Genomic DNA, 24090 nt, shown 5'->3' with positions numbered 1-24090 from the left:
TCATGTTACATGTGGTGATGGTACAGTGACGACATGAGCGCTTGATGAAAGATCTAACGGTTGGGATTCGGTGAACACTTAACGTAGCCATCAGACAAAACAAAAAGTAAAAGAAGATCAATTCAACGGTAAATTGCAAGTAATTTTGTGTAAATTCAAACTACTCCTAAACTTCCGTTTGTATTAATCTGCCGCATTATGAATCAGACTTATATATTTTTAAAAAAAAAACTTTAAGTTATTTAGAGTAAATTTTCTCACCACAATAAATATTCAAATATCAGAATTGTTGTTCTCATTCCATTCAATTTACCAATTGCATTCTATTCTTCAAATTTAAGATAAAATACATTTTTAACCTCTTTTATCTTCTCCAATTTAATATTACAACTCTCAAATTTTAGTTATTATTTAATTATCACAATATACATCCCTTTAAGTATATAATCATAGAATAAAAAACTACTGTCAGTCTTAAAATATGGGTAGAAGTTTCATATTTACTCAAATAAATGAAATTGTTAATATCATAGAAGTATTATGATAATTTATATTTTCTCTATTAAGTTTCAATTGAGTTTCCGCCGTTGCGGCTTCACTTCAGTGGTGGTGCCTGCAGCACCGTTCGCAGCCACCAGAGGTTGACGAGACCGTCGAAGACCCATCGTGGCCGCCCATGCAACAAGTTTAGCCCCAGTTCGGCCACTACGAGGACCTATCGGACAACGACCGCCATCTGCTAAGGACCTTGCCCGGCCGCCATGGAAGCTACAATGGCCTGTGGTAGTGCCATTATGTGGAAACACATTTTCAACCTTAAAGTTAGGATAATTCTATGGAGGAGACAAAGTGCACAAATCTCAAGGTAGGTTGAATCCTCATGAATTGGTTCGACCACCTCGTGCAAGTCAGTTCTCGACTCATGAGCACGATGTAGGGCTCGAGTACGAGCCTGAGGATGACTAATTAATTAATTATGCTTATTACTTTTAATTTTAAATTAAAGCGGATAAATCTGTAGATTAAGCTCAATATGGCATATTGGATCTAACTCACTATAACTCTACTCCTATAAATAAGAGGGTTCATAGTTTTTTATTGTCGCGGTATGAATATCGAGTTAAGTTAATTTTATTATCTTTCTTTTATCTTTAATCGTAGCCATTTATTTTCTATAAGTAGATCTAATCTAAAATCCTAATCCTTCTTCCAAATCTTAGCCGTCATCTTCCTCCACGAGCCACTCATACGGCCAACCTCTACCCTTCGACGACCATCACAACATCGGTATTTCTAGTTTTGTCTAGTAAGCTTATTCTAGAACAAGCCTCCTTATTATAGTGTAGTAACTAAACAAACACTTATATTATTATGGTATAGTAATTTAAAATTCTCTCTCATCTTATTACATACAACTTTAAAAAATAATTTAATAATAATTCATAATTACTATTTTGCTCTTAGATTAGACAACACATAATTATACATCATCTCAGCTACACTTAAGATTCTCTCTTATCTATCTCTTATCTTAAATACCAATCCTCTCAGCTACAATTTAGATTTTTTTTCTCTCTCTTCTCTATCTCTTCTTTTAAATATTGGTCATATCACTTATCGGTGAGATTCCATTTTTTCTTTTTACTAGTGAATTCTGCAAAAATAAATATTAAGCTAGCACTCTTTTCCCACAGTGTGGGCTTATGACCCCACATTACCCCGCAATGCATGGTTTTTTTTGCATAAAGTGCGAGACTTTTTCATAGTGCGAGCTTAAACCTTATATTACCCCCACAATGCATAATTATTTTATATAGAGTGGAGGGTTATTTTCTAATAGTGTAGGATTATAACCCCATATTACCTAACCCCGCATTTGCCCTGTCTGGTTATTTTGTATAAAGTGTGGGGTTTTCTTCATATTGCGAGCTTAAACCTTACATTACCCCGTAATGTATGATTATTTTATATAGAGTGGAGGGTTATTTTTTCGTAGTGCGGAGTTATAACCCTACATTATCTCATAGTGCCTCTTATTTTCTTGTAGTGCATAATTATTTTATATGGAGTGTAGAGTTATTTCCCAATAGTGTGGGCGTATAATACCACATTATCCCACAGTGCATGATTTTTTTATACATAGTGCAGGATTATTCCAATATGTGGGCTTAAACTCTATGCTATCCCGTAGTGCATAATTATTTTACATAGAGTATGAGATTATTTCTTTATAATGCGGGCTTATAACTTCGTAGTGCCTCTTTTTATTTTCTTATGGTGCATGATTATTTTACATATAATGCAGGATTATTTTCTCACACTGCGAGCTTATAACCCTACATTATTCTATAGTGTATGATTATTTTCTCATAGAATGATATATAGAGTATTTTAAATTTGTAGTTATAATAAAAGATATTATAATTTTAAATAAATATATATTAGTGCTGCTACTTTATATCCGATCGATAGTATCTTTATCATTTGGTATAAAACAACACTAATTCAGTACAAATTTATTATTTTCTAATACTTTAATATCAACTTTATGTCACATTAAATATAATTACTATTCCTTATACTAATATTGAACTAGACATTAGAAGAACTTATACTAATATTAGTTTTATTCTTCTCCTATTCAAAATTAGAATAATAATACTATTCTAATCTTATTCCATAAGTGAATACAAATCAGGAAAGATAATCATATTATAGGAATATTTGGATGTAGTATTTTTGTTTAAATTTTATAACTTGATATTCAATTTTAGTGGAGCTTTTCGTAAGGTGGTGACTACCTTACAAATTTTAGTTTTTTTTTTTTTTTTTTTTTTTTTTTTGCTTTAAGAAAAACTTCATGATCTATCTAATGGGCTTTGTACTTTTCTTTTTCTTTTTAATTAAAAGAATACTTAGTCTATCTGAAAATCTTCTCCACAATATTTTAGTTATGATGTAACATTATCCTCTTAATTAATGGAAAGTTATCTAATAAACAAATATTATAAAATTATTTGTTAGATATTTAATGTAAGCGATGTAGAAAATATTCTATGTGACAAACTCATAACCGACTATATAACTTAATTAATAATCATCATTATATATTATACATAGTACCCACAGTCTTTTGATGTATTATATTTTTACTCATGTCACATAGTACATCCTATAAATCTATATCATTCAATTATTATCAACTTTGGTCCTATGGTGTACAAAGACAATTTAAAATAAGGAAACTCCGAAGTAATATATGAAAATGAGGAATCAATTAACAAGGACATTAGTTGATTTGAGGTAATCTTCAATTATTAAGAAGTTGCATCCCAATAAATGGTATATTATAAGAAAACTTAGGAAAGGGAAGAGCATTGTGCCCACCAAATTAAAGTTGCATTGAATTAAAAGTATCAAATAAGTGATAGTGATGACATCCACGAAGCCTTCTCTTTTGGAAAGATTCAAACAATAAAGCATTTGCCTCCACCTGTCTCAGTGTGTAATTAGTGTTAGTTTAGGAGAGTAGAAGAGAATTATTAGATCCTGCTCGAGGTTGGATGCTTGGATGTAGATACGCAGGACAGATGGCTAGAGATACTGGAATTAAAGCTTTGTTGATTCTTTTAACAAGGAATTGTAGGAACTATTATATGTAAGTTTATCCTAGTGGAATAAATCTTCATGGCCTAACTGTAAGAGAGAAACTAGTTCTTCTATTTTGTTAGATATAAATTGACTTTAATACTATGTTAGATCACAAGTTAACTAAATATCTAAGTTGTTAGGTAACAGACCATGGAGATGTAACACAAATCTTGTAATCTAAAATTCAACTAAAAAACGTAAGCCCAAAAGATTAAGTGATTGCAACTTCCTTTCTATTGCCTATGTTGATATTGAAAAGCATTTCCTAAGAAATTATTTCCATAAGAAATGACTCATTCCGAAGGGAAAAAGAAAACCTCATCTACTTTTATTTAATTTGGTCAAAAACCTTGTATTAGTTTCATGGCATGCATGCTATTTCCATGCTTGACATATGACAAGATTATGTTTAGAATAATAATTTCTTCTCTACTTGACCAGTTCATAGTAATCTAATTCATCAACTCCATTCAAACATCTTGTAGTTTACCAAAGTATTACGTTTAAACAATTTGAGAAAGATCTTTCTTCTTTCTCCTTCCTCCTTTCTATGTACAATATAATCTTAGAAAATAATCTCAAATTTGGATGAGAAGGATATGGAAGCCAGCAGTCAGGTCTTAGTCTTAGATATATAGTCAACCTTTGTATCATATTATTTAACATTATCTTCTTTTTTTTAAAAGCTTAGGATCTTTGAAGTAGTAGCACAAGATATACACATCACATAAATTGATATAAAATTTATAACCGACTAAAACAAGATACCTTCTCATCACCAGCCTTAACACAGCTTGGAACTCATTAAATCATTTCCAAAAATTTAGCCTTGAAGACTTATATTTGCTTACTTTCCCACTATTATTAATTCATACTGGAAGCAATTGACACAAGAGATGCAATAATTTGCTTCCTTTCCCACTACCAATATAAATATATATTAAAAATATGAGTAATGCTATGCTCGTAAATACTTTATACACATTCCATAAATAAAATGATCATAGTTATTAACTTACTTTTTCCCAATTAGATGTTAGTATATATTTATGAGTCAAAGTGATGCGATCATTTTTTTTTTAAGGGATAGCACATAGGCGACAGCACTTCATTAATTTTCATAAATTTTATTGGTGCAAAGAGCCTCGGGTCAACTTGTGCTTCCGTCACAATCAATAGTCTCACATATAATCTCATAAAATTTCAAAGACTAGAAGATGAAAGAGATTACCAACTAAAATTAAAAAATAAATACCAAACAATACACAAACTGTACGACGACTAAATAAAGAAATTCAAAGTAAAAATTTTGATGCGAACCGATCTGACCCAATTACGCACACAGTTAAGACCATGATATGTGTTGTTGATCGATGGAAACGGCGCCGAATTCACACCTGTGTCCTTAGTAACTACATGCCCACTAGCTTACAAACTTTGTGATCATATTCTACATATTTTTCTACAACCTCATGTTCCAGTTAGCCATATCAAGCATCATATCTTCAGGGGGAGGGCCCACGTATTTAGACCTAATCCCCCAGAAGACACGTGTCGCGACGAGCGCCATCGAATGCGACGAGGCCAGTGTCGACCACCGTCACACGAATCGTACGGCTGACATTTAATCCCGCTCGCATCGACGGCCGATGCGAGCCCTTTAGCCCGCGTATGAAAACGATATTAACTGACTCAATTTCCGAGGAACAGAGAAAGTATGGCGCGAAAGGATGAGGAATTTTTGCAAATAAACCCATTCAAAATCCCTTATTTATTTACGTGTGTCGGTGTGTGTGTGTGTGTGTGTGTGTGTGTGTGTGTGTGTGTGTGTGTGTGTGTGTGTGTGTGTGTGTTTATATATGTATATTTATATTCCTCTAGCAACTATAAATTAAAATCTGAACCGTTTAACAGTTAAAAAGTCAATATATACCCCCCCTCCCCCCAACCCAAAAAAAAAAAAAAAAAAGAAGAAGAACTTCTAGAGATTAGTTTAATTTCTATTGCTTTCTGGTTGATTTAATTTATTCTTCTAACTTTTTATGGTCCTTGAAACTTAGCAGCAAAATAAATTGCAAGCAGCCAAAAAAGTGGGATGGAACCCAACCAACCCATTTAATTTATAGCCCAAAAGCAATAATCTTTGGTCAATCTTTGGCCAACCATTGCCATCTTATAAGCCACATAAAATGTTGCAATATTAGTCTCCATCAACGTATGTCTTTGTGTTGACTTCAAATTAATGTCTCCCACCAACCTTTCCACCCTACTAACATGTCCATATTTTTCCATACACACTTCCTTTCTCTATCCACTCCACCTCCCTTTTTGCCTCTTAATTCCTCCTACCATCTCATTCTTAAATCACCCTGCATTTTCTTGCTACAGATAACATATATAATTAATTTAAGATCAATAATAATTAGACAAAGACCACTGTTTTATGTTGCTATATATTTGTTTTATTTTTCTTTTCTTTTCGGAGAACTATATTTTACACTACTCTCTTCTTTTGTTTTTGTTGTTATTTACACCTTTTCCATTCGGACAATAGAGTTCTCCAAATAAGAATAAGAATTGTTCTTCTACATATATATATATATATCGGTGAAGAAAGAAAGAATAATTCAATTAATCTCGTGTAAAAGAATAATTCAATTAATCTCGTGTATCTGTCTACAATTACAAATATTACAAAACCGTTAAGCCTCAAGAAATATACAAGGATTAATGGTTCATCTTCTTTGTATCATCAAAATCCAAGAGACTGCACCATGCTACCAACTTGCATTGCAGCATCCTGCCATGGCCATGCATCAAACTTATTCTTGCCAAGAAATCCTCTTCTATCCTTTTGATGAGCTTGTAGTAGTACCCCTTCTTGAGGGCACTTAAGTAGTCTTATATAAGTCTCCAAGTCATGAACACAAGCAGGATCTTTCATGTTAAAGAAGTCCAGAGGCAGCTCCACCCCAACATGAGCATACCCGTACCTCCCTCCCAGAATCCTAAAGCTCTCGTTCAGCAAAACCCCGGGGAGCTTCGTCACCGGATCCCGGGCGTTGGCGACTCGCAGGACCTTCACGCCGAGCTCCTCACACCGCACCTTGAACCCAGCGTTCCCGACCCTCGGGCCGCCGAATGAGTACACCGTCACCGGGGTCTTCCCGGAATTCCGGCGCCGGGAGACGTTGAGCCCGAGTTCGGCGACGTCGTATGCAAGTAAGAGGGCAAGAGCACTCCCCATGCTGTGTCCGGCCAATGTGATGCTCATCTCTTCATTCGTGTACTTCTTTATAATCCTCGACAGCTCCTTGAGAAGTTGATCTCGGCAACTCCTTTGGCTAAATTTAGAGGTGGTATCGTAGGAGGTGTAGAGGTTTAGGAATCCGGACTCGACCTTCACGTCGGGGCGGGGATCGCTCGGGTCGAGCCTCGCCGGGGTTAGTGAGCTCATGAGGTTTGCGATCCACTCGGCGGCCGTCGCCGTCCCACGGAACGTGACGACAACGTCCCGCCGCCCGAGATGCCGGGCCTCCTCGTCGGACGCCACCGCCACATAGCCGATCCACCGTGGCCCGGCAATGCCCGCCGGGAAGGGGACGTCCGGCGTCGCGTAGATGTACTTGGTCACGTCGTAGCCGCAGCTGCCGATGCCGGCCGCCGTTAGGATCGTCGCCTTGCCATACTTGCAGCTCAGGTGGCGCTTCGAGGTCACGTCGAGGTCGAAAGCGTCGTAGCAGGCGGCGACGAACTCGCCGTATCGGACGAGCTCCGACCGGAGGAGAGGGTTTAACGGGTCGATCAGGCCGCGCCAGTCATCCGAGCCTTGGATTTCCCGCCACGTGGAAGGTAGAGAAGAAGAAGAAGAAGTAGCTGCCACCGCCGTCCGACGAGCAAATGGCAGCGGACGGCGAAGCCGCCTTTTCGTTAAGAGAGGTTGGTTTAGTAGTGAAATGGAAGAAGCCATTAAATCTCAAAAATCTTACTAAGTTGATAGAGAGGGAGAGTGCATGCATGAAGAATATATAGAGAGAGGCAGTGAGTAAGTTTGGCGAGGGATTGACCATAGACCCTCACTCTTTTGGAAGATTGATTAATGCGTAAATTTGGTTGGTTTCATCCCACTTCCTAGGCTGCTACTTAGTTAATTGCAATTATAAAATTATCTAATCCATAAGGAGAAAAGACCAAGAGGAAAGAGATGTAATTAGGAGAAGGAGATCGTTACGAACGCCGACATTTGCCTCTTTCCTCGTGATGGAGTTCGTAGTTCGTAGTTCGTAGTTCGTTAGATTTGTTATCTGACGTCAACGCGCCTGAGGATGGCTTCGTATCGGCCGTCGATGGTACCGGCATTAAATTAGGGCCGTCCGATTTAGGTGACGGTGGCGTCGAACCCCAAAAGGCGCGCGTTGCTATCGATCCAACTGGATTTTGGTACGGATGTCAAATCTCCGACAGGGGGAGCGGGACAAGAGCGGCTCCCGGAGGTCGACACGTGTGCCTTTTGGTTCGTGTGTATGTGGCTTGGTGATGCACCACATAGATATTAGGTGTAACATAGAAAGGATTACTACCACCAGGCCAGTGATATGTGTTAGTTCTCCGTTGGCTGAGTTCACGCAAGTGTTAAATTATTTTATAAGAAGAATTTGTATCCATAGGTGTGCAAATCTATCTATGACCTCTTGCACTACTATCATGTACTGTAGTGGTGGTCATAGCTAGCCTCACAGTACTGTTTGAGTTTGCTTGTTAGAGGAGTGCTCGGTCTTTCAAAACTCAGGATGTTTTCGGCCTAGAGCTTGTCCATTGGCTAAGGCGGAGGCCTTGCTCTAGATCTCCTCTATTTTATTATACTTGAGTGTTTGTTTAGATACATGCTTTAATTATTAGTTAAGTTTAAGGCTTCTTCGTAGGGTTCTTACCCTATTCTTTTTTTTCTTCTCTTATCTCACTTTGTAATTAATTATTTGAAATGAATAAAAAAGTGCTTGTTGTAACGAAAATGAATAGTTCTATTTTTACGCATATAAGCATATAACCTACGTTAAATTTTATATAATAGTCTCTTATGCAATTATTATCTTACACCTTGTGAAATATTGTCCGTTTTCACTGACACCCATAAACTATTTTGTTTCTTACAACGCCATCCTAATAGGTTTAATAGATTTAAGTGAAAGCTATAACAACATTGGAGAAAAAGGCCTGGTTACTACTATACCCCACTTATGAAAGTGCCACCTCATTATGTTCTAGAATGAGTTGATAAAAAATATAAAACTGGCATGGAGGAAGATATATAAAAGAAGTTAATGTGGGAGTGTGAGATTGAGTAAGGGCATAATCCATTTATTGATATGACATAATTTTTATAGGTTGTAGGAATACTTTACAAGCTGGAATGTATAGCATCCTGTAGTTTTGACCTTGGAAGGGAGATGCATGGGCTCCAGTGGTATTTGAGACAGGAAGCAATCCTGTTCCCCAGATTGGCCCACTGTTTCCTCTATATAATATGTATTAATCCTAAAGCTTCTCTTCCTCTTGTACTACTTTGAAGGTTCAAAGCTTATAAAGTATGTTAAATATATATGATTACAAAAAGGAAGAGCATTAACTGGCTTCCATATTATTCAAGATTCAGATTGTTTTCCAGTGTATTTTATTCAGAAAATAGATAAGAGTAGATCAAGTTCTTCATGAGGTACCACTGAATTGAATGAAGAGATTAACATCTAACACCGTTTAGCAGATTACAATGACTGAAATGCTCTTATCTTCCTCTTCCGACTTATTAGGATGATAAATGCAAATCAAATCCTATTATTATCCTAATAATCTTGTTGGCAAGAACGGCAATTACTAATTTAATTTTGATTGCTTTACCGTGAAAGATGGCAAGGTTTTCCATAGATCTCTGATTCTTTTTCTACTCATTTGTTTGTTGTTATGTATTGCCACTGGAGATCTAATTCAATGTTCTCTATCAATCTATCTACTTGTGGATATATGGCTGCAGTTATCCATCATACAAGTAAGGATGTCAATGCTTACTCTTCTTAGGTTCATAAAATTATCCAATTTCGGCTACTTTACCAATTAAATAATAAGCTTCCATGCTACTGATGAGTAATATTGATAACAACCAAGCTCGATCAGCCTCTCTATTTCTCAGCACCCATAAAAATAATCACTTCCTGCAGTGACAGACAAGGAAAGACAGCTTGAAGTTGCTATGTAACATTATTTTAATCGCTGTTTGTTACTGCTATCATGAATAGAGAGCCGATATTTTGGGCTTTTTTATCTCTCTCTCTCTCTCTCTCTCTTATGCTCTCTTGTTTTGAGGCTGAGTTTGTGCATGAGCAACGTGTGAAGAGATATCTTATTGCATGATATTTAGTGTTGGTTTATTGTTTAAAAGCTTAAGCAGTTGGTGAGTCGATATATTTTGATCTATGTTAATATATTTATAAATGTAGACAGTCAGAAAAACTTCTTTAAGAAGTAGCTAGCGAGTCAAATGCAATTTAGTCTTTCTACTCAACGATTTGATACATACTAGAATTGCTAAAATAAAACTTATATTCCCTAGATCTATTAGGAGATAAAACTGTCATTTTGTATATATATATCACTTGTAATTTAGTCCCAAAACTTGAGCGACGATCATTTCATTGGATATCTTGAAGATAAAAGAAGTTTGGTTAGGTTGTTTTAATCTATGAACCAAGTAAGAGGTAAGAAAAGAGAATAAAGAGACTAATTTACTCTTAAAAAGTGAAAGCCATATTCTTCCAGTCAATTTTGTAGAACATCATATAATTTCAACCATTAGATGAAGACAGAGAAATTAGACGTCAAATCAGACCCTTTTTTAATATTATTATAATAAAAAAATTATAGTTTTACTAGTGGGTATAAATAATTTGTAAATTTTGGTTTCTTTCTACCCAGGTATGAGAGACAACAAAGCATCGTGGCAATTCTAATTATAAAAGCTGAAACTTTTAGCATCTTTATAGATGTTGAAAGTTGAAAAACTTTTATAGTTTCTTTAAGTATCTATACCATATAAAAATGTCGTAACTTTTATAAGTACTTCGAAAACAAACACACTAAAAGAAACATTAAAAGTTACAGCGTTTTAAATACATACGTCCGAAAAGAAAAACCTAAAATTTATAATACATTAAACTCACTTTTAGAAATATATTCTTCTATGAAAATTATATTAAATCCAACAAAAAAAAAAAGAACATCAAAGCGTTTGTCTTTCTACAAATGCAAGCAAACAAATAGGGCAGTAATACTCGTAAATAAAAAAGAAAAAGAAAAGGAAAAATGCATGCCTGAAACCCACCAAAAAGCTACTAATAAAAATACAAATGCTGTCTTCCATGATCTCTCTCTTATCCCAAGCAGCCCTTGTCTAACTTCTACCTTTAATTTACTCTAATATTTTGCCATCCTCTTTCTCCATTAAGAGCAGTCAAGCAGCCATGAATTAGGCCGGTTTGAGTCCTCCACTACATCTAGTCCAGGATTCAATTGCTCTGGTCTTCACCAGACTGCTTTAATTACTGACCTATGAATGTGTCATTATCCAAGCGTGCAATATAAATTCTTTTGAACCCCACTAACTAAACCCTTTTTTAATTAAGTCATGGCCCACATTAATTCATCCAACCAAATCAGAAACATCTTCCTAGATCTAATCACTTTACAATACCCCCAATAAAGGGTAATTTAAATATTTTAGAAATTATATTTAGTATTCTAACTAAATACTCCTTGTTTGATACTCTTTCATTTGAAAATGATTGAATTAATTAAGTCAGGGTGTCGTATGAAAATTAAAGAGCAAAAAGAGAGGTCGGATTATACTCCTCAAATAATAATGTTAATAAAATAATATATAGAGTGTTATTTAAGAATTTATTTTTATTTATTTATTTATTTCAGTGAATGCAAGCATGGGGTATATTAGAAGGGCAGTAGAAGAGTTCAAAGAAGGATTGAGGATGTCTTTAAGCATATATATGTCATTTTTTGTCTATTGACTGCAATTTTTGTTGTTGTTGTAACTGGCTATTCCTTCTTACGATATAAATGTTAAGATATATTTAATGAATCCCTATTTATTGACTTTTTTTAGTAGAAACTTTTAAAGTTACAAAGAGGATGACTTTGTTGTACCAAAGAAATCGTGACTCATGAGTCATGAACTTTTGTCGTGGAAATGAGATCTTTTATAAGGCTCTATAGATGAGTTTTGACCGATCTACCGGTCTTTTATATTTTATTTATTCAAATAAATTATACATCAAGTTTAATATTAAAATGGGTCTATTCTATTATACTCTTAAATAAAATACTGATAAGTTTAATATTTTATTTTAGATAAAAATACTAAAAACACTATTTTATAAAATGCTAAACTTTTACGTTTTCGAAACACTAAAAAATTAGGCATTTTATCATTTTCTAAAATAAAAAATATATTTTTACAATTATGAGCACAGTTGGCTGCGAAATGATTACATTATTCTTTTTTATATCTTCACATCGATATATTTTATGACTAAAATAGATAACTGAGACAAAATTCTCATTTGAGATCTAAATAAGCTTTGATCAATAATATTATATTTAATAAATTTATTTTTATAACGATATATCATATTTCCAAAATGGACTATGAGTTAGAAAGTTATGATATGTGTAGATAAGCAGCTCAGCTTCTTAGTTTAGTGTTTTTAATAATAAAATATTTAATTATTCGACATTTTATGTGTATCATCTTTCATTAGTAAAGCGCTAAATTTTTTAGCATTTTTTTTCTTTTAATTAAAATGCTGATTATATTAAAATGCTTAAGTGTTGGGTGTAACCTATTTCGACAAATGAAATTTAAAAAAGGTCTAGTTTGATCAAAAACTCCTCTATTAATTGCCCTTGCCCTTTTCATAACCCTAATTTTTTCCCTATAGTCTAGAAGATGAGGGTGATACTTAGGTTTGATAACTAGGCAAAACCATCCGATAACTCCAATCACAGCTGAATCAAAGCAAGAAAAAAAAAATTTCATGTCATTTCAGATATTTGAAATTCTTTCTAGCAAGAAAATTCTCCTCACGTCATTTCTGATATTTAAAATTCTCTCTTATGATAGTGGTTGAGCCTAAACTCTGCATTGATATAAACAAATGCAAACATATTTTAGCTAATTAGGTCCATTTTCCAAATCCATTGGCAAATCTTTGACGGCGAATATGATATTTTAAAGAATACAACAAAATTTGACCCTTTAATAGAACATGGGAAGGGGTGAGAGCTCGAAAAAAATTGAACTCAACTCAAGCTTAAGCTCAATTCGAGCGGGAAAGGTTGAGCTCGGCTCCGCTCGATGAGGCTCGAGCTGTGCTCTATGGCTCGTGGGCTTAATAGGCTCACATGAGCTGGCCTATAACTTAGATAAAAAAATCAGTCTTATATGGGAAAAATAGCAAATAAATAGTGAAGGATAAGATTCAAATCTAGGTTGGTTAGGTTAATAGAAGCTGTTTTAACTAACCATACTATATAACATCTTTATATTTATTTTGTATGTCTATATATATAATATCATCTGACATATTATATATTGAGCCTATTCAAACCGAGCCGACTCTAGCTTGGCTCGGCTCGATTAACATTTCGAGCTTAAAAATCTAATTCAGCTCTGCTCATTAGAGCTCAGGCCAAATTTCGTAAAAGTTTGTTCATCTCATCGCTAGTCCAGCTAGCCTAGAACTCCTTTGAGTTCGTATACCCCAGTTGATATTCTTAATTTTCAGTGCCAATTAATATAAAAAAATCAAAACTTCAAATAATGTTGAATGTCTGATAGGCAGATATGATTGACAATCTAATTCTTCAATTGGTGTACAGTTTTTCTATCGATCACAAGGCCAGACAAAGTGCTAGACAAAGTGATTAACTATATAAATAGGACAATTAAATCAACCCTCCAAATCCCAACCATGCATGTATAGGTACTCTAATAAAAAAAATCCATCAAAATATCAACCCCTATATCCACAAAGGGAATCCAACTCATAATCTCCATAAGGTTGATAATACCAAAACACTAAGATACAGTGATAACTTAAATTAGTGTACATTACCGGCTTATCACAAAGAAGCTATAAAAGTAGTCCAGTACAATAACAACAGAAGCACTGGCTTTGCATATAAGCCAATAAGGATCACCTGCATAACTGCTTGGTATTTGGTCAAAGTGAAGTAAAACTACAGATAGAAAGCTTCTTTAAAGACTTTCTTGTATTTGTCATCAAGTAGCAGATTTCAGTGGAAACACAAAGTATAGATCATAAGCAGACCAATGTTGAGGTTTATCCGTTTATGCAATAAATATATAACTATTGAGAATTATAACTTGAATAGTGCTGCATTATATTGTCAGAATTTAAAACAGCTGACTGACCTATTAAGGATTCTCATTTCCCAAATCACTCGGGTAAAAGCCGAGATCAAACTCATCACTGATCATATGTCGTCGACTATAGACACAATGTACATGCACCAAAAAGGATTGCTGAAAAGTAAATAATCCAAGATCAGCCAGCCACTACTGGTATTGCCACCAGGTTGAATACTGTTGTTGCAATCCTCTACCCAAAATCTTCGAACTGGAAGGCCACATTTTGGAATTCAATTTCCTGAAGCCATAATTAGTGTGACCTGTAACTTCTTCAATGAGTTATATCACAGAAGCACTCGATGATGCATCATGCCTCAACTGCAGCAACCATCTCCTCATCCGTTGCGTCAGATGTGACGATCTCTTCAGGATCATCTGGTGTTTCTCTTTCTTGTTGATGTTTTTTATCTATATCATTGTGCATCAATTTTTCCTTCAGTTTCATCATCAGTTCTTCCCTGATACCTTCATTCTCAGCAAAATAGCGTTTAATGGCATCTTTGCCACGAAAGCTCTGACCATTCAAACTGTAAAAAGCACCTCCCCCTTTTGTAATGAACTTGTGCTTACATCCTAGGTCTATTATCTCTGAATCACGGCATATTCCCTTGCCAAACTCAAGCTCAAACTGTGCAGTCTTGAATGGTGGGGCATGCTTATTCTTTACTATCTTCACTAGAACTTGGCTACCTACAGTCTGCAAACAAAAAAAAAATTGTTATGGTTACCGTTATGGTTATCAAGAACAAGTAAAGAATTAGCTGAATGTGGATCAACTGACACTCCCATAAGGTGATTGACTGAGATAGCAGATTGTTTCTAGCATGCAAAGGAAAAGAGCTAGACAAACATTTAAAAATTTCTGGCACATGACTAGAAAATTACTGATATAAGCATAAGTGAGCATTCATTATTAATCCCATGATGCCTCATAGAAAATTTAAATAGTATGGGGATTAACTTTAGCAGTGTCTAGTCATAGTTCACGTATATGGATTACTTTTCTATGGTCTTCAAACAGGAACATGTAAAATGATACATAAACAAGTGTTTTCTTTAGGGGAACACAAAAAATAAGTGGTTTCTTTAGGGGGACACACCAATAAGTAAACATGCTCTAAATGTTACTAGATGCTTATGTTTCTATACTTTTCAGCACATTGCACTTGGCATATACTTCATTCTACGAGGTTCATCGGTAATTATCATGCACCACTTACATCTCAAAGAGGCTTCGTTAAAGAAACAGTAAACACATAGATTATTTTTATTTACCTCTTCACCCTTTTTTACCAATCCAATTCGTTTGATATTCAAGCGGACAGAGGAATAAAACTTCAAGGCATTACCCCCAGAGGTAACTTCAGTTGGTCCCCCAAATCCTCCAAATGTGCTTAGCTTTGATCTCACCTACAAACACGTGCATACCAGATGCTGCATTAGGATTTAGGACAAATTAATTTGATGAATTCTATTGCCAACTATTAAAAAATTGCCATAGGAATGGTCTGGCAAGATATCAGGTAGATGCAGCATAAAAATGGATTTCCGCATATACAAGAAATTTTAGATGTTCATGTCCCTAAAACCAATTGTTAGTATTCCTTTATTTTACTAGCATTAATTAATATGTAGAAATCTGAAAGCAGCATTCTCATTCAAGCACAAACAAGTGTGTGTATGTATAACAAATATGCATGACAGCATGACATAATGCATCGTTCCATAGAAATAGTATTAATATTCAGAAAGGAAATTGCTAGAAGAACTGAGGAAAAGATCAAGAGGCTCGTCAATAGGCTCTAATAAGTGTAAAATATATAAGTTAGGGATTTTACATAATTGCCACAAAAAAAAGCTTCTAAATTATCATATTTACCACATTCTTCAAAATATCATAATTGCCACTGAAATCATTGCACTCTTTCAAAAATGCTATTCCGTTAGCTAAATCCAACTAATCACCATTAGAACCAAACTTAGATTCAGAAAGACCATTTTGCCCTTGTATAAATTGTTTAAGATGGTTCAAAAACTATCCTGTTAACCAAATATCATAGTACAAGAAAAAAGAAATTTCATGGTCTTGTAACAGCAGCAAAACTAATATATAAGAAATATCCATCTGGATTAGTACAGTACAGTGGACTGTGGGGAAGGATATGGTGTGAAAATGTGAAAATAAAGAAATCAAACAATGACACAATGTGAGATATTTGTATCTAAAAGAGTGCAGCATTCTAGACAAGAAATCCTTCATGAGATCTCAAAGAAACAAAATTATTTCTATGCAGAAGACCAAGAAAATAGTTGGGAAAAATCATTTGTGCAGATGTTGATATGTTTGTCTAATTTCAATATTTCAGATACATCAACATAATAAGATCAGATGATCTAATGGAATCCATAAAGCACCATAAACTAGGTTAAGGTTTATATAATCCAGAACTCTGTAAATTGTATCTCAAAAAGATGCTAAATGTTCAATACCTGATTAATGAATAGCAAAATAGTCTGGGAAAGAGAGAGAGAATGGCTCAGCTTGCGAAGAGCCTGGCTCATCAACCTTGCCTGGAGGGCCATATGTGCATCTCCCATTTCACCATCCAGTTCACTTTTAGGGACAAGTGCTGCAACCTGCATTTCAGAATTCACAATAAAGAAGCATTTTGAATTGTGCATAAAAGTGAGATGCAGACACATATTACAAAGCAGAAAAAAAAAATAGTAGGAAGCAAAGTTATTCATCATGGAAGAGAACATTCCCAACTTTACTACAAAGCACATACTAGAAAAAGGAAAGTAAGAAGAGCAACAGAAGGATGATATGTCAAATTCTTCTCAGATCTATTTAATCCACTATAGTTGAGATTTGATGATTTTGCAATTATGTGGTTGCTATTTAATATGTACAAATTGCCAATATGATCAGTTCTACTTCAATCATAAAATAATTGAACATAAATGAGGCCAGGTACTTGTATGCTTGCCGCAATTGTTTGACAGAGCAGTTTATAACAACCTAAATGGTACATTACATATAATCCTTTGAAGTAAATACAGAACCATTGAAAAGGAAAACACATATACACACACACTCATATATATATAATATACAGCATGTGTGTGTCAGGTGCACAGGGAAAAAGAGATAAGGTATAAGGGATTTACACTGTCTACAACCACAACATCAATAGAACCACTTCGAATCAGGGTGTCAACAAGGCTAAGTGCCTGCTCACCACAATCTGGCTGAGAAAGAAGCAAATTATCAGTTTTTACACCAATAGACTCCGCCAGTGCTGGATCCAGAGCATGCTCAGCATCTACAAAGGCACAGTAACCTAGGAAAATAAGAGGAAAAAAAATGTTAACAAGTTAAGAATGAAATTATGAAAATTTTGTGAAAATATAGAAGATAAAAGTCTCCCAAAGGACAATTAGAAAGTAAAATGAAGTATACTTTCTGTTTCTCAAGAAAAGTTTAAAGGATTACTACTACTGACCAACATTTTAAGGGTTGTGGGCAATATATGGGCAGCCAAGAGGCCCACCTAATACCAAGGTGTTAAGAAGGTACATACCCAGACTCCTAAAATCCAAGGCGGTTTATAAATAAACATATGATGGACTAATAGTAGAACAAAAGATTAACTCATAAAATTAACAAAATAAATTATTGCCCTTCTACTGAGATCCATAATGAGCCATTCAAATCAACAAACCTAATGACATCTACTATGTTTTTGAATTTCAAGGTCAACCTACATACTAAGACACTGTTAAAAAAAACTAACACGGACACCTTGACAGACCTAAGGTAGAGCCTAGGCATACTCCATCTGTGGCAGGTGCCTAAGTAATTTTTAAATAGTGCTAGTGACATGAACTGAAATTGCACTAACAAGACATACTACCCTAACTGCCAGATAGAGTACAAGTTTCATGTGAAGTTCTGTCTTGCTAAACTTTTCCCTATCAAGGACTTACCTAAGTTAACATCAAATAAAAACATTGTAATAACTAGTTAGAGTTTTGTCTTCTTCTGTGGAGCATTCTCAGTTACGAGTGTAATCTAGTTGACCAAGTATGAAAACCATGGGAGGACTACAAGCATCACAAATTTAGAAGAGAAACACTAAATAATTTTACGAAAAAAAGGTCACCTGGTTCCTGTATCACATTGGAAAGCTGTTACAGAGTACATAACATCATCATTCATATGCATCTCATTTCTTTTTTATCATGTCATCAATTTCTCTGCTCTTAGTTTCTAAAATGAATTATTCTCCAAATATGTAACTTTCATCTGGATCATCTTGTTCCTACTTATTAATATAGAGGATGGAATGGATGTAGGGAAACGGAAATGAACAAAAAAAATCCTCAATATTACCTCCACTTTTTTGTGCTTCAGCAATAACATGAAGAGCAAGTGTAGTTTTTCCTGAAGCCTCTGGTCCATATATCTCCACAACACGTCCCTGGCAAAGTCATAACCTCATTTATATAACAATTCCAAATTAAGTAGATAAAGTCTCAAAATATAGAGTAATTATCTATGAAAATCACCAAAATAGGCAATTGAGGACAAGGAGATGCAATAGTACATGAGTTCCTAACTCAGAGGTGAACTAAACTAGGGTGGAGGATACAAAGAATTTAAGGACATAATTTGCAATAAGAAGCATTTGGTTCCAGTTCATTAAATCTCGTTCAAAAGAAACACAGTTTACAAATGCAGCATGTAGTAAGATGGTAATAGAGCACGCATCTCTGATGGCTTAAAGTTTCAAGATGTCACAATTCATTACCCTAGAACACGATGTATTACATAAAAGCATGTCTTAGCATCAAGGGGAATTCAATGGAGAAGAATGCCATGTCCAAAACGCAATTAAAGATCAACATAATCAATTACCTTTGGTAGTCCACCAATTCCAAGTGCCAAGTCTAAAGAGAACGAACCCGTTGACACAACAGGAACTTCTCTAGGCCCATTAGAGCGACCAAGCCACATTATTGCCCCCTTTCCAAATGACGCTGTAATTTGTTCCAGGGCTTGGTGTAGAGCCAAGTCTTTCTTAGAGAGGTTCTCCTCACTAGAGTCGGTTTCATCTGACCTTGACTTTCTTCTCCCTAACATGACCAGATTCACAAGATAGTTCACTCAGCCATATGTAATATTTTTGTACTTATGCACAAAAAGAAATCAAGCATCCAGAGAGGTCTTGCTGATTATTATTCATCTAACTTGTAAAAAAGATGGGTACCCCTTGTCGCGTAAAGAGGAAGAACAAAACCTCAAAATAACCTCCGCCTATATCTGAGGTGGTGCATCTAAATAGAAGCTAATGAAGTCAATAAAGATCACCTCTTAATTTCTGTCTCATAAGGAATTATGAAAACCCTGCCATCAAAAGGAAGGCTCGTTGTACATAATATAAGTTAGGATGTTGCAGATAACTTTTACAACTGAAAGATAATAATATGTGATGATTGGTTTAAATTAAGGAAGCTCAAAATTACCAAAAGCAAAAGATATCCAGCAGTTTTTTTGAGTAAACTGATTAAAAGGTTTCCTCGCATAAGATGAAACCTTGGATTTCAGAAACACAGAAAAAAGTAAGATCAAAGTAAAAAAGGGAATTGAAGAAAAATTATGATGAAGGATGTGGGACTTGCAACAACCAGTGTGATCACTTCTATACCCAGATCATGATGAAGGATTTGGGTCTTCCCCAGTTTTCTTGGTTTGGCTATAAATCTGATCCAACTAATGGCTCATATCTCATCCCATTAGTAGTTAGATACTGGGATCATATGTCAGAGAGAGAGATCCACCTACTATGGGTGGTAGAGAGAGAGAGAGAGAGAGAGAGAGGTTAAATGAAAGATTGACAGAGAGAAGAAAGGAATATGATTCAGGATTTGGAATTTAGGATTTAGAAATTTTTTTTCCTTAGTGGATATGGGTACCTAACTTAAGGCATCATAAAGGGATGCATGATTTGATCAAATCTAATATGCAACAAATCGTGGATAAAATGCATAAATGAACATGTAGCAAACTGCAAATTGCCAAAACCAAGCCATGAATGGAGTAGCTAAGATGTAGCTCCTTTGGTAATCTAAAGACTGCATATTGACATGCAATCTAAGTGGCATCAGCACCTATGCAACCATATACTCCACTTTTTCAGAACACTGATCATGATGCATTTGTCGGCACACATAACATGAGTATGATATATACTAGATCAAGAGTCATATTTATAGTATGATATACTAGTTAAGAACCTTCTTTAGAAGGGAAGAAGGGTGCCTTGCCCCTTACCCTACCTTGTAGGAGTCTTATTTCATTCTCCAGTTCGTTTTTATCATGCTCCAGTTCATTTTTATCATGAGCAAAGAGGCATAAGTAAGATCATGCCTACATCCTCCACTAGGTTAAGATTATATTAAGTGAGGACAACTCTTATCCTCAAGTAGCATGCCCTCTTGGTATTTTCTGCAACTGAAAATCAACTATGTCTACTTATATTTGATTACATGTATAAGACTTTATGGCATATATAAGTAAGAATTTGTATATCAGCATCCGCATCATAGCATAAAGTCAAGCTTAGGCAAATCAACATTGTGAGACAAATAGATGCACAACAATCCTCAACTCAACAAACAGGTGTGCCTATGAGTCTATAGATATAGATGTATAGGATCCTTGATCTGTAGAACTACCAGACAACTAGCCATGAATGGAAAAGGATAACAAAAACGCAAAGTAACTCAACCACTTATCTTCGGAGGAATTATTGAGATCCATTAGGGTCACTCCAACTGCTGATGTTTCAAAATGCAAATTGTGTTCCATGACATTCTAGCATGATATAGATCGCAAAATCTTGCTAAAGTCTAAAAACGTATAGTTCGAACTTATTAATGACTGGAGAAATTAGTTTACTTAGCCAACTTCTAATGTTTTCAAATAAAAAGATCAGGAGTATTGGAGAAGGAAATTTAATCACCTTTAGCTGAGAAGGTGCGAAAATGAAAAGCAGAACCACCAATCCCATGCCTGCAACCCTGCAAATAAAAGCATTTGTAAGGACATGTCATTCAGATAAAGACAAATGTTCTATCTTTCAGAAGTTGTTATTTATCAGTGTGAAAGTGTAGAGGGATTATATGTAAAAGGTGCTTCTATAAGAGTATGAAATGTATTAGGATTCAGGATTCTTGCATAAAAGTCTATCAGTGCAATCTTTCTTAATAATATTGATCATGACTTTTTTTGCAATATTATATAAGAGAATCCAAATTCACACCTAATCCCCTAAAGATTACAAAAACATGCCAAACCAAGAAAATTAATTTGCTAAAAAAAAAATTCAGCTTCTCTCCAAATAAGAGAGCTCCAATCAAGTCAATAAGATTTTCCCATTGACATTAATAACATCAGGCACCTAAGATTTGCACCACATGGTAAGAGTTAGTTATCAAATAGAAATGAGGGATATGGAGCTTGGTTCTCTATCAAGTATCCTCACGCAGTGGCGAGGTCCTTGTTGTCGATGATTGACACAAGCGACACTAATCCAATAATGTTGAGGATGTCCATTACCCTCCCCTACGCTCCTCTGGATCCACTACCTCCTTATTCTCCTGACAAAAAGCACTGGAAACAACACTAAGCTTGATGTTACGCATAACCAACCTTAAGTACCATTTTTCTTGCCTCAAGGCCTTCCCTAGGAGACCATTAGGAAGAGCGAATGAGTCCCTTTGCAGTTTCAACAACTCCACTCTGTCAAGCAAGTTTTCTACTGACCTTGGTGTCATTGCGACCTCCCTCTAGAACAATTTCTCAACCTTCTTTAGTGTTTTCTAATCTCGAGAAGTTACCACCTAGAGTCCCTTCCAGTCCAACTTTGCTAGCACATCATATATGCTCAACTCTATAACCTAGCTACCCTTGATGAAAGGCAGCAAGTACAAACCCAAATCCCAAAAGATAAACGCTACCTTCACATAATCATGTCGCTATCTCAGGCATATTCCAAAACTAGGATGATTTTGCTGCCTTGCAGCTCAATTAAAATTAGGTGTTGGGGAGGATAAGGTACACATTGTCAGAAGGTCAACAGAGAATCGCTAGTTCAAGGAGTTAGGCTCTCTCATACTCTTGATTCCTTACCTTATCTCATGATCTTGTAACATGGAACAAATTCCAACAGCATGATCTAATTAACAATACTCGGAAGCATCCTATTTTAGTTGATTGGAGACTCTGAAGCTTCTTATTAGCCTTTCACTAGACTAATCTACTGACAAGTCAAAGTGGTACTTTGCCCCACAGATAGCCATATTTTACTAAATGTAAAGCAAGTTCAAATTTTTTTTTAATTGCAGCTTTCTCAATCATCATATCCAGCTAGCATTATTTTCCTATGAAAACATGATATAAGGAAAGGTGGTAGATTAATTACATCTTTAGCACTAATTCATGGAATATTTCTCCATTAGCACGGTGTATTTAAATCTAGTGTTGAACTTGCATAAACACATCAATATCAAGTTCGGTATGCAATTATATAAAAGAAAAGCAACCAAAATAATGGAAAAGTTAAGAGTCTATGCAAATTCCGATCGCAAGCTTACCTCGATTAAGATTACTATCATAAACGAGGACGTAAATCTGATATACCCATAAAGAAGCATAAAGAAACAGTAAACAAATCACCAAGCGGACGGTCTAACTTAAGACCATGTCTAGCTAAACCTTTTAAACCATCTATACCATATCGCGTAAAGCTTGTTTTAACAAAATCAAAACATTTACAACACAAACGAATGGTTAATTCAGAAAGTTATTTTGGTCACATCAGCATCTATTTATTCCTTGGTATTAATCACTCGTACGCTATAAAAACCCTCAACTTGGTCAATCAACAAAGCAGCCTTTTTAACCAAGACACCATTTTTACAATCCTACTGCAGAAATCGGGTCTTCCGAGCTAAGAGATAGACATGGAGAAGCTCAAGAAGTATAAAGAGAGCTCGGTCAAGGACCTCGTGCAAGAAAAGAGCTCGCTTCAGAGAAGCGCTCCGGAGGAGCCTAGCCATGGCTTCCGAGGTCGAAGCAGCCTCCTCCTCTGCGAAGCCTCGTCGCTGATAGAGAAGAGAAGAGAAGAGAAAAGGGAGGAAGAGAAGGCGGGCTCAAAGGAGGAGCTTCAGATCACCGCATGTCTCTGGTTCTAGGGTTTAGGGATTTGGGAGTTTTGTCCCGCCTTTTCCTTGGGCTTCCTCCTCGCGTCGGGAAGGGGGTGGCAATCGGTCGGATTAGCCGGGTCGGGTCGGGTCGGGCAAAAGGTAATACGAACACCGATCCGTTCCTTTTATTAAATCGGTCGAAATTTTTAAGTATGAATTCCACCTATTTATTAAACGGATGACACAAATTATTTAAATATTTAGATATAAATTAATTCATTTAGGTTATAAATAGATTTTTTGTATTATAATAAGATTATTTTAGTGATAAAAAACAAATATCACATTATAAACAAATTAGCATGGTCGAGTAAAAGATTGTAGTAATAGATATGAACACAATCCATTTGATAATTAAATTAGATGGGTCAATCTATTTAGATAAATACAAATATTATTTAATCCTACCATTAAATAACCTAATTAGAACCAAATTATTTATCTAAGAGATCTTAGAGAGAACCCAAAATAGGATCAATAAAGCATCCAAAGCACTATAAAATCACATTTAAAATTGAATTCTCTAGAATTAGTGGATTCAAAGCTAATATTTTTTTATTTCAAATATCATATTAGATAATTGATATTAAGAGTTTTTTTTTATGAAAAGAGATATATTTTACAGTTATTTTATTATTTAGGTGCATATTAATTTTAATTTAACTCCAAGG

At 35.2% G+C, this 24090-nt stretch overlaps 2 protein-coding genes across 2 annotated transcripts; both read right to left on the bottom strand.

The window, feature by feature from the left end:
- Positions 1–6320: 6320 nt before the first annotated feature.
- LOC140795053 (galactolipase DONGLE, chloroplastic-like) lies at positions 6321–7621 on the bottom strand. Its single transcript, XM_073147412.1, has one exon. The coding sequence runs from the start codon at positions 7619–7621 to the stop codon at positions 6404–6406; it is 1218 nt and encodes a 405-aa protein (XP_073003513.1). The 3' UTR covers positions 6321–6403.
- A 6473-nt stretch (positions 7622–14094) lies between these two features.
- On the bottom strand, positions 14095–23513 carry LOC140795725 (DNA repair protein recA homolog 3, mitochondrial). The gene is made up of 8 exons (XM_073148462.1): positions 23219–23513; positions 21175–21232; positions 19068–19285; positions 18543–18630; positions 17318–17490; positions 16637–16783; positions 15422–15556; positions 14095–14843 (listed from the first exon to the last, which is right to left on the bottom strand). The coding sequence occupies exons 1-8, from the start codon at positions 23270–23272 to the stop codon at positions 14454–14456; spliced, it is 1263 nt and encodes a 420-aa protein (XP_073004563.1). The 5' UTR covers positions 23273–23513; the 3' UTR covers positions 14095–14453.
- Between the last annotated feature and the right edge of the window lie 577 nt (positions 23514–24090).

The sequence above is a fragment of the Typha latifolia genome, chromosome 9 (genome assembly GCF_019914945.1).
Source record: "Typha latifolia isolate L0001 chromosome 9, TyphaL0001v2, whole genome shotgun sequence".
Classification (NCBI taxonomy): Eukaryota; Viridiplantae; Streptophyta; class Magnoliopsida; order Poales; family Typhaceae; genus Typha; species Typha latifolia.
The sequence above is the reverse complement of the archived record's forward strand: the minus strand, read 5'-3'. Positions and strand labels throughout refer to the sequence as shown.

Excerpts from the sequence above, each read along its gene's own strand:
- LOC140795053 (XM_073147412.1), bottom strand. The coding sequence starts at position 7,621 with ATGGCTTCTTCCATTTCACTACTAAACCAACCTCTCTTAACGAAAAGG.
- LOC140795725 (XM_073148462.1), bottom strand. The coding sequence starts at position 23,272 with ATGGCTAGGCTCCTCCGGAGCGCTTCTCTGAAGCGAGCTCTTTTCTTG. Across the intron at positions 18,631-19,067 it reads GAATTGGTGGACTACCAAAG|GGACGTGTTGTGGAGATATA; the intron begins GTAATTGATTAT and ends TGACTTTGCCAG. Across the intron at positions 16,784-17,317 it reads ATGTTGTGGTTGTAGACAGT|GTTGCAGCACTTGTCCCTAA; the intron begins GTAAATCCCTTA and ends TCTGAAATGCAG.